The 10,688-nt window shown below is 32.9% G+C and overlaps 1 protein-coding gene across 1 annotated transcript; it reads left to right on the top strand.

The window, feature by feature from the left end:
• The first annotated feature begins 888 nt into the window (after positions 1-888).
• LOC147394008 (mannan endo-1,4-beta-mannosidase 2-like) lies at positions 889-4,442 on the top strand. Its single transcript, XM_086453089.1, has 4 exons — positions 889-1,411; positions 2,172-2,229; positions 2,378-2,464; positions 4,407-4,442. Exons 1-3 carry the CDS (start codon positions 1,220-1,222, stop codon positions 2,398-2,400), a joined length of 273 nt encoding a protein of 90 aa, XP_086309215.1. The 5' UTR covers positions 889-1,219; the 3' UTR covers positions 2,401-2,464; positions 4,407-4,442.
• Positions 4,443-10,688: the final 6,246 nt, after the last annotated feature.

Below are 10,688 nucleotides of genomic sequence, written 5' to 3'. Positions count from 1 at the left end.
AAGAAGAAACATTAGTTTTCTTCAATTCCATCATGATAAACCCTAGTTCTTTAGTTTTTTATTGATTCAAGTAATTTAATTTGTTATTTTTGTTTGATTTGAAACCCTAGAATCTGTAATTTTTTCCAATTCAAGTCGTTCATTTTTGTTTCTCAATTTATTTTTGATGGATAATTAAACTTGAGCCCTAGATATGTTGTGGATTGGAGATTAGCTTACAACAATAAATCAATGTAAATTTATAGTCAATTAAGATTCCATATAGCATATCTTACACCCTAATCGAGTTATAATGCTTCCATTAGGATTTATCCTCGAAAAAACCTTCCTCTATTGTTGATCTCTCTAGTGAAAGAGAATAAAGAAATTTTTTTTATCCTCAAAATACTTAGAGAGAGAGAGAGAGAGACTGATTTTTTCCCCCAAATTTTTTTTAAAAGTAAGACTTGTTCTATAGATATTTGATTCATCCAATTTCAAAAGGCCCAAATACCTAGTTTCCCAAAAAAGAAAACTTAATAAAAATTATGTGAATGAAAAATGTTAGTATTGTTACTTTTTGGTCTCCGAAAATGAAAAATATTTTTCTTATATGTTTTATAGAAATATTTAAAAATTCAATTCCATGGTTGAAATGGATAATCCTTGGGCTTTGGGAGGTAAGCTAGAGGTATTATTAAAATTTATAGCATCTGTAAACTTAATTATCACAATTAAGTGAAATATTAGTAGATTTTCCACTTCCCATCTCCATTTCTTTTTTGATCAAATTATATAGGCTGCAAGTAATCCTTCCTTATATCATGTTCTCTTAATTATTTTGTAAATGTTTTTTGGTGATCTTTGACTAAGCAATTCATTGTAGTAGTTAATGCTTGGTTGAATTTCTTTATGTAAGAGGATTAGTGACATAAATGGCACAAGAAATGTCTTTGCACCACTAAGTAACTTGTTAAACATGACTAGCCTGTGAGTTGAATGCTTATATAGAGTACTACCAAGCATTGTTGTTGAACATGTTTTGGATTTAGTATTTTAATTTTTTTTTTCAGTCACATAATTTGTTAAGAGATCTAAGACACCAAATCTTGATCTAGGTATCCAAGATTTTTAGACTTTCATGGTTTAGAGCTTAGAATAGATACCAATATCTCTGTTAGTTTTGACCATTTTGTTGTTTTCTTCTATTTTGGTGGGGTTATACATCAGAGAGAGAAAAATGTTGGCAGGAAATGGGCTGTTGTACCCAATTCTTGGTTTTACATCTTGTGTGGCCTTCATTTACATGTCTTTTGGGGACTTGAGATTTGATTATTTTAAAGAACCTGAGATGGATTTTGTGGGAAGGAATGGGACACAGTTCATGGTGGATGGGAAGGCATTCTATGTGAATGGGACACAACTGATCAAGGTAACTGAAATAAGTTCTTCTATAGATGGAGATATTGTTGTTTGTTATTTATCAAAAAATATATATAGTAACTACAAATTAAATTGTGGAGTGTGCCATTGTATAGTAACTGTCATGCACTTATTTGGGTAGCATTCTTTTTTTTTCCTATCTGTATGATTGTGTAAATACTTCTAGTATTGGTAGAGTTGACCTTGTTAGTTGTGCCATATTTTTGGGTGAAAAAATACTTCCAGTGTTGGCAATGTGTTATGCTTCTTCTTTGCAAGCCTCTAGGTTTTAAAATCTCAAGAGATAGCTAAGGGTTCCTGCATTAGGCAGGGCTAGGCTTTAAAATCTCAAACAACGTTAAATTTAAGTTTTCCACGGTGTACTATTTTCCTTAGAGTTGGCCATGCAATCAAACACACCCTTAAGAAAATCAAGATTAAGTTAAAAATGCTGGACATGGATATGACTCCCATTTGAAGTGTCCAGGTAATATAAACTTTAGAAGACATAGTCATGTTTTGAGTTGTGTATCTTTTCCTATCTTAGCTTATCTACTACTTGAGAATTGGATTCTGATATCACTCTCTTACTTGTATTTTCAATTAACTAATGATGTATGATGTGCACACTTTAGGCTAGCAAGCTGAAATTAGGAGATTTCAATCCATATTTGTTTAGGCTTTCCTTTCACTCTTGTATAATCTTCAATATAAAGATTTATTTTTACTAATTTTCACTTTGCAATGGGTGCATGAGTTTGGAATTGCAGCTGTACACTCAATGTTCAATCAGGTATTCTCGTTCATCAATGTTCAGCTATTCAATAGGTAAATTTGTTCAACTCGTATTTTCTTGTTGATCCCATTAAATTTGTTATGTAGTATTTTAGCCAAACAAAAATGAGTATAACTATGTTTCTCTTGTCACCGTGTCCTTATTTACATTCTTTTCATTTTTCTCAGCCTTCTATTGCAGCGTTTGTGCTGCTCACCCAGTGATGTGGAGTATGTAAAAGTAGGCTTATCCTATTTAGAAAAATGGTGCATTGAAGTAACTGATGAGGTATCATGAATCAATCCCTTTATTCTGTTTAATGTCAGCTGTAGTTTTTTTTTTTTAAAAACCCTTTCCTTACTAACATAGTAAGATTGTGAGCCTCACTAAGGAGGTTGTTTTGCTCAAATGGATAACCACAGGAGAAATCCAAAACCACAGCCCTCTAAGTTTCATCAAAATACAGGAATCTTACTTCCCAATACTATTGAATCCTATCAAACTCTCCTCAATTACTAATCCAACTTGTGTTATCCATGTTGGACAAGTCCCATAAGAGAAATTAGTATATGAATTGATCTTCAACTTATTATTTCTTTTGAAATTTATAATCCTGGTGCCATTAATCTATTCCCAGCCAGTCTACCTATAAAGGTAAAGTACTTGAAATTCCTTGCTACTTATAATAACAATAGTTTTATGTGTTATTATTATTGCCAACATCATCATTATTTCTCTATTGGCCCTAGTGTTATTTAGAATTTCTGTTTCTTTTGTTTCTGGAGGTTATATATTGCCATTCAAATGTTTCACTGGAGTATATTTGTAGGATTGTGCAATTCTGCATCATATCTTTGCTTGGAACTATGGGTTGCAAGTACAATTTGATCTTCTCATATAAAATGTTTAACCAGTGCTGCTTGACTCACTAGAATATATTCTAGACTTTGTGTAGGCTACATCTCGAATGAATATATTAACACAATTAAGTACATACATTATAGACTTGTATGATTCTTTACCTCCATTGATTTTTGTTCCATGTGTAAAGTGAGTAGGGAACTTGTGGATCTTATTTGACGCCTAAAATCCTATCTTCAAACCTTATATCATTGCCTTTTTCACTCTTTCTTCAAAATGTCGAACTAAATCGCGAATCAGTACAAAGTGAACCAGTTCGCAGTTGGGTCCTATGGGTTTGGGAAATACAGCAAGTTCTAACAAAACTTGAATTTTTTTGTGATTTATCTCCCTGTTTTCAAATTGATGACATGCCCCACTTGGGTGGAGAAGCACATCTACTTTCAACTAAAATGTCTTTTGGTGTCGTTCATAATACCTTGAACTCTAATTAATGTGCATAGATGGTGGACGGAGTCTGCACCCCATTTGTATGTTAGATCGACACTTGTGTTTGTTGTAGCAAATCCATGTATTTTTGTCTCTCTTCATCCATATTAATGTGTATCTCTTTATAAATCGTTGTAGCACCACCACGACATTTCTTTTGCGCACATTCTCACAGTTTGAATCCTCTATCTACAATTTAAACTAGATATAAATTCAATGTGCCTTTAGTGGATATCTCAAATACCCAACAACTTGTAGTAATTCAAAAATAAACAGACAATTCAATTCTATGAATGTTAAAATTCAAAAGAATGTTAATATGTCCAACTAAACAAACAATTTGTAGAAAACTATAGAGTATTATTTTGATCTAATTATGAATGATAAGTAGTTGATTTGTGAGGAATACAACAAATGCATAGCTATGATTGATATTAAAAGAGGGGGATTGCTTCCCAGTGAGAGTGTAAGCGTTAAGTTGAACTTAAGCTCAATCTTTTTGTGTTGTAGTCTTGACACTAAGTAGAGTTCCTGTTTCAGTTGAACTTAAGCTCAACCTGTATGGGCTTCGAGTCATATTCAGGATTGTTTTCATAGCGAATTTCATTCCTACTTCCATATAATGGAACTTAATCACTTTGTAAAACTGAACAACAAAGGGGAAAAAAAGAGAATAAAGTATATATGTCTTACATACTCAAACAAAGCAACTAGTTGGCACCTGACAGAATTTTTGTTCATTAGCTATTGGATTTGGAAATTATCACTAATAATAACATGTTTGCTCGAAGGATATGGTAGCATAGAGGCCCTTTTTTTGGATTGCACTTCTTTCACTTCAGTATTTTGGTTGTAATTGTGATTGGTAAAATATTTGCAGCCATTGGACTAATCCTGAAACTGTTCCGGTCCTAGTTAAACAAATGGAAGCAACGCTCATTAATTCTATTGGATTGCTTCGAGAGTGGAAGGTACATTGTAGTCAATACTCATTTATATAGGATTTAGACGTTACTAGTGAAAACACTGTCGAAAAATATTAGGATGGCAAGTGCCCTATCAAATGAAATCATCATGTTTTATAGAGCATTGGTAATTCACTTCCATATCCCATAACATGTATTTGCAGCCATGTTTTGGTTTCGAATGACATGAGCTTTAACAGTTTAGATTATTTTGTTATATCACTATCTTCAAGAATATGCTGCAGTTAGTGGTCTAGAATTATTTTAATCTTTAAATAACGTGTATTTTTTCCATTTATTTTATTTTATTTTTTTGCTTTGATTAAAGTGACCTCATGAAGTGCTACTCATTAAAACTGTCCCATTTAACTTATAGTCTTAGTTGCATATTGCATCTCCTAACTGATTTTGATTACCTGCTTATTAGGCACTCTTGGCCAGTCCTTGTTTGGTTCCTTGTCCTTCTTTCATTTGACATTAGCTTGGCATATTATCCTTGAATTCAGATTTGTTTTTATTATATGATTTAAGAACAAGGGAAGATTGGATGATCTGAAAACTCTTGCATTGTTCTAGATCCTTTTTGTTTCTTCAGATTATTAGCATGATTCTTCTTTTATTTCATGTGTCACAAATTGTTTAGGTGGCTTTCTAATATGCTCTTTCTCAGGTTTCACGCATTCAACATTTGCTTTCGAATATGAGGCAGGGATCACTAAATGTCCAATTGATGGTAATTTAGTCCCCCTTGGTGCTCTTATTACATTTGTACAAAAGGGACTTCAATATCTTGAGATGGAAGCGAACTTGAGTAATGTGAGTGTGCTTAATTCATTGATAAATGATATTTTACATTCTTCTTACGTTTCTTAGAGCATTTTATACTGTATTCTCTGGAGTTTTCTGATGATCGATGCTTGTTTTAAGCTTTCCAAGGTGATGTAGATGTGGATGACGGCTTCTCCTTTCTTCAACCTTTATATATGTGTGTGTGTGTGTGTGTGCGCTCGTGTGTGTATCTTTGCACGCGTGTGTGTGTGTGTGTGTGTGTGTGAGTTGGAGTGTGTGTGTGTGCGCGTGTGTGTATGTGTGCACACTTGTGTGTGTGTGAGTTGGAGTGTATGTGTGTGTGTGCGTGCGTGCCTATGCGTGAGTTGGATTCCGGTGACCATTTTATTATGTGTGTGTGAGTTGGATTCTGTGAGAATTTGTATCAGTCTGTGTAATAGTAGCACAATGAGATCTAATAGAGAGGGCATTTAGGTCTTTTCATATTGATAGTTGGGGTAGGTCATCAATTTCAAAATATAGGGGTATCTCTAATATTCAACAATAAATGAAGGGGCTGGTGTAAAATTTTTTTTTTTCAAAAGCTTTTATAGCGACAACTAAAACCGTAGCTGAAGCTGAAGAATAAATTTTTTTTTTAAAAAGACTACCGTATAGCGACGGCCAATAGCGGCTGTCGCTATAAGTCTTGTACCTAACGACGTTTCTATCAATTGTTGGCCGTCGATATAACATTTAGCAATGAGACTATTAGCGACGACTATCGACGGCTTCCCTGGATGTCGCTAGATGCTATTGTGACGGTATTGTTTACCTATAGCGACGGTCGCCCTATTTTACTGTAGTGGATGTTACTACGTAAATTTGTCTTTTAGTTCCTGATTTTGTGGCTGGTCATGTCTACCACGCTTGCGAGACCATTTATCCGGCTCAGGCTACCCGTTTGACGTGATCGTAAGCAAAAGGGCTCTTTTTAATGTGTTAAAACGTTCGACTACTACTAAAGTGTTAGTGATCACTGACCAATCATCTTTGTCTATGCCTATCAGGCGTGTATGTGATTCTCAAAATAACACTCCACTTGTATACGACCACCTTTACAATACACGTTCACTAGTAAAGATAAGAAAGGAATGCACCTGGATTCCAGTTGTGACTCCACTCTCATACGCGTCTCATACCACGTATGAGTTTGGTGGTCCCTACCGTACATCCTAGGATAGTGCACCCATCCGGATGATGTGACGCACTATCCCTTCAGGCATTCACAAACCCTTTAATAACTCACAAAATAGCTATGTATAAATATGATTTTTCATTTAAAACAAAAGAGAAATTAACAAAACAGGGTTGAGAATGGATATCCAGTTCCTACCATGCAACCGTGGTCACCCGGCCTAAAAATAAATAACAGTACTCAGCGCAAGTGCTAACATAATCTTAAATAAACATGCAACCCTTTCATTAATAACCTGGATATCCTTTCACCAACCTACATATAACATACAATGTAAAAGGCAGACATCACCCCTAGGGTGTGATTTTGACATTATACCGTTTCATCCCTTTCCCCATTCTTTCGGTACTGTTACTTTCATTCATTTTCCAATCTTTCAAGGTCATTCTTGGTCTTTCCTTCAAAAATCATCAAAGTTTATTCAAAACAAGGTCCCAGCGATGCACGAGACAAAAGCTGTTAAAACTAATGAAAGCTGGTGAAAATTTGGCTAAGTGTCGGAAACTCAATTTTTCAAAGTTTTTGAAATTGAAAACAGGTTTTTCGAAATAAAAGTCTCGATCACGAGATTTGACACCATATAGTTTTTATAATCTAATTCAAAGTAATGTGAAAGTTATTACATTTTGGAAATTTGCCGAAAATGTCGAAAACTACGTTTTATTCTTGAAACCAAAATTTGGATTTTGATCCTTTGAGATTTACTTTTACTTAAATGTTTTTAATAAAATGAAGGGTGGGAAATCAAGTATAGGCAGTGGGGGAGTTAAGCCACGAGTCAGTCTGTTTCTGACTCAGAAATATGTTGTCAGCGGCATAACCTTGTTCTGTCGGTGGAACCGACGATTCCTGCCTACAGAAGAAAATTTTTGACGGCAGAAAGCTTCATTTTGTCTATGGAACCGACAGAATGCCTTCGGCAGGTGCCGGTGGCACCGACCCTTCCCGCCGATAGCCTGAACCTCACTCAAACTTTCGAGTTTTCGATCCTCTTTTCAGATTCTTCTTCCATTCTTTGAATCATTCGACCCACCCACGAGTTTATGGTTAAAACTTGATAAAACAAAATCAAAGCATCTACTTCTACCATAAATTTGAAATCAAATACCAAATTTCTATAATTTAAATACAAACAATAAGTTTTGTTTCAAAACCTAAATACACATTTCGGAAATCTAAAGTTATTAACAAGAATTGAAAGCCCCCTACTTGTTTGTGGTTGTCAATGGTGATAAACTCGTGCAAGGATCAAGGTTGGATGGCTTGAGAGTCAAGGTTTGGCTGACTTGGATGCAAAATAAGCGAGGGTTTACAAAGCATTTGACGACGATGCTCTTCTTCGCTTCTATAATGAAGGGTAACTTTAACTCCTACTCGATGGAACCTTTGGATGGAAGGTGTAGAGTTTCCTTCGCACTATACGGCTGGTGATTGGTGGAGGGTAGGGAAAACGAACGAGAATGGACGACCCAAGATGGTGAAGTTGTAGCCCTAGAACTTGATGGGAATGGGTTGAAACCCTTGGGTTGGGAAGTGGCTGCCATTTGGTTCTTTGGAGAAGAAAAGAAATGAATAAAATAAAAGAAAATTAGATTTCTTTTATAATAAAGCTAAGGGCATACTTGTAATTTTTCATCATTTCTAGTTTCAATCGTAACTTAACTATTCGGACTCGGAAATTGACAAGTAAGCATACCGTTTCAAATAATTTTTCGTTGCGGACCTAACGGTTTCATCAAATCTTTTTTATTCTCGCTCTAACGAAAATTTACTGTTTTGGATCCCACTTAACGCAAAATTCAAGGATTTTATAACTTTTTCATCCGAACTCGAATTCGAACTTGCTTACAAGCTAATGTATATATTCCAATCCTTTTGAATCTAATGGCGAAGTCGATTTTCTTTGAAATTAATCATAACAATATTCGAGTATTTGGCTCTAAATCTCTCCTTCAACATTTTCCTCCAAATCTCACCATTTAATTTTCTCGAGATATTAGTTGAAAATCTGGGGTGTTACAATTGACGTCGTTTTCGTTTTTGATGATAATCCAACTTTTTGGATTCCAAAAATGATAAGTAAATAGTCTATTTTTTATAATTTTTCATTATAAATCTAATGGTATGATTAAATCTTAAAAACTCTTACACTAGTAAAAAGTCATTATTTCATTCTGATCTTACTCAAAAATCGAGAATTTTGTAATTTTTTTGTTTGGACTCGCATTTAAGCGTGTTTATGGGCTAAATTATGTTTTCTGACAATTTTGAATTCAATGGTGAGGTTAGATTTTATTAAAAATGATTAGAATAAAATCTTAAAGTTTTATCATAAGTCCCACTTTTAGGATTTTTTTTAAAATTCAACTATTTATTTTTCTTCGAGATACGAAACGAAAACTCAGGGTTTTATATTTTTAGATTTTCTTGTAGTCTTTTGTTATTTCTTCTAAAAAAGAAGATGTTGTTTCTACATGAGGTAATTCGTATTGTAAATGAAAGGGATTTTTTACTTTTGTAGTCATTGAAAATGATGATGATGATGAACCTATTGATGTTCGTCTTTTTGTATTTATTTTTGGCTTAGCCGATATTGATCCTATCTACTATCTTAGTTGTTGAAGATAGATGTTTGTATAATTATTTTATTTTATTATATAAGAAAGATCATTTTGTGTACATGGAATTTATTTTTGAAATTGTATTTCTGATTTAAGGGAAATTGCAACAGATCCCTGGGTTTTTATTGCTCTAAAAGGAGGAAATGTTGATTTAATTTTTTCATTTTCTGTGATTTTTCATATTTGTATTTTTTGTTTTAACATGTTTACGGAAAACTTTGATTTGAATTTGTTTGTATTTCTTACCATATAAATAAAGGAATATGAGCTTGTTTCTTATTCATCTCTTCAAACCATTTTTCTTTGATTATTTTTTTTTCTATATTAGAGAAACTTAAAAAAGTATTTATTTAAAGAATTTTTTAAGATTTCTTGTTTTAGTAGTTTCCTATTTATGGTAAAATTATTATTTTCTAGACTTATTGTATTAACTTCTCTAGGTGGACTACCGAAGTCAGATTCAATAAGATTATATTCTGTTTAGATTTTTTTGTTTTGTATAAATTGGATAAAATATATAAGTTGGCACAGTATTATAGGTTTTGTTTGTCATTTGATCAAATGATTTTCTTGATGAACTCGTAAACGGTATAGAGATCATATAATTCTTTTGACTAACGGTGTCAAAATAAATTTTAACAGTGCCGTCAGAGTGTTCTACTATGCTTCTATTTGATCTTTTTCTTTTGGTATTGGTTCTTGGGCTTCTTTTATCTTCCAAGAGTTGTTTAAATCAATGGTATCTCATTGAATTTGTTTTGGTGTTATAATCGTATTTCTAAAATTGTTCAAGAACAGAATGGTTAAACCTTTGATTTGACTTTGATAAGTGAAATTTGGTATTAGGGACATTATAGGTTTATAGTAAATTCTATAAATTATGATAATATTTTTTGAAATTGGCATATTAAATCATTTTGTTTGTACTCTTAAAGTTAAAGATTTTGATATGGTTGGATCTGTCAAAGAGACAGAAAAGTTTGGAAAATAGTTAAAGAATATACGACCATCATTTAATAGTGCTTGTATCATGCCTATTAACTGATCAAAAAATTTGAGATGTCTTCTATCTCTGACATGAACCAGGGTGGATGTATTTAAGCCTATTCTGGTTAAAAGAATGATTGCTACCTGAATTAGGCCAAAATGAATATAATTATATTTTTTATTTTGATGTTTTTTCTATTAGATCATGAGGAAGTAAAAAATATACTTTCTAATTTTGTAGAATAGGCATGGATTGCTTTATTGTATTTATAATATAATCATTTTTTAATTTTAATTTGTCCTTATATATTTATTTTGTAGGCACTTTTGAAATAGTCCAGTTTTTTATAGATTGTTATATATCTCATATGATACTTCATCATTTTGTTTGATAGATATTGTTCTTATTGGTCATGTTTGAGAAGAAGTATTGCCTATTTGTATATTTCTTTCAAAAGATTTTAAATCATTTTCATTTAAATCAAATAAGGATTTTAAAATATTTTATTTCTAGTGGTTGGTCAAGGATTTACCACTCGTCTTACTAAACTCAAATTGCGAGT

This window comes from Akebia trifoliata, chromosome 9 (assembly GCF_017979445.1).
Source record: "Akebia trifoliata isolate Shusen 1 chromosome 9, ASM1797944v1, whole genome shotgun sequence".
Lineage (NCBI taxonomy): Eukaryota > Viridiplantae > Streptophyta > Magnoliopsida > Ranunculales > Lardizabalaceae > Akebia > Akebia trifoliata.
The sequence above is the reverse complement of the archived record's forward strand: the minus strand, read 5'-3'. Positions and strand labels throughout refer to the sequence as shown.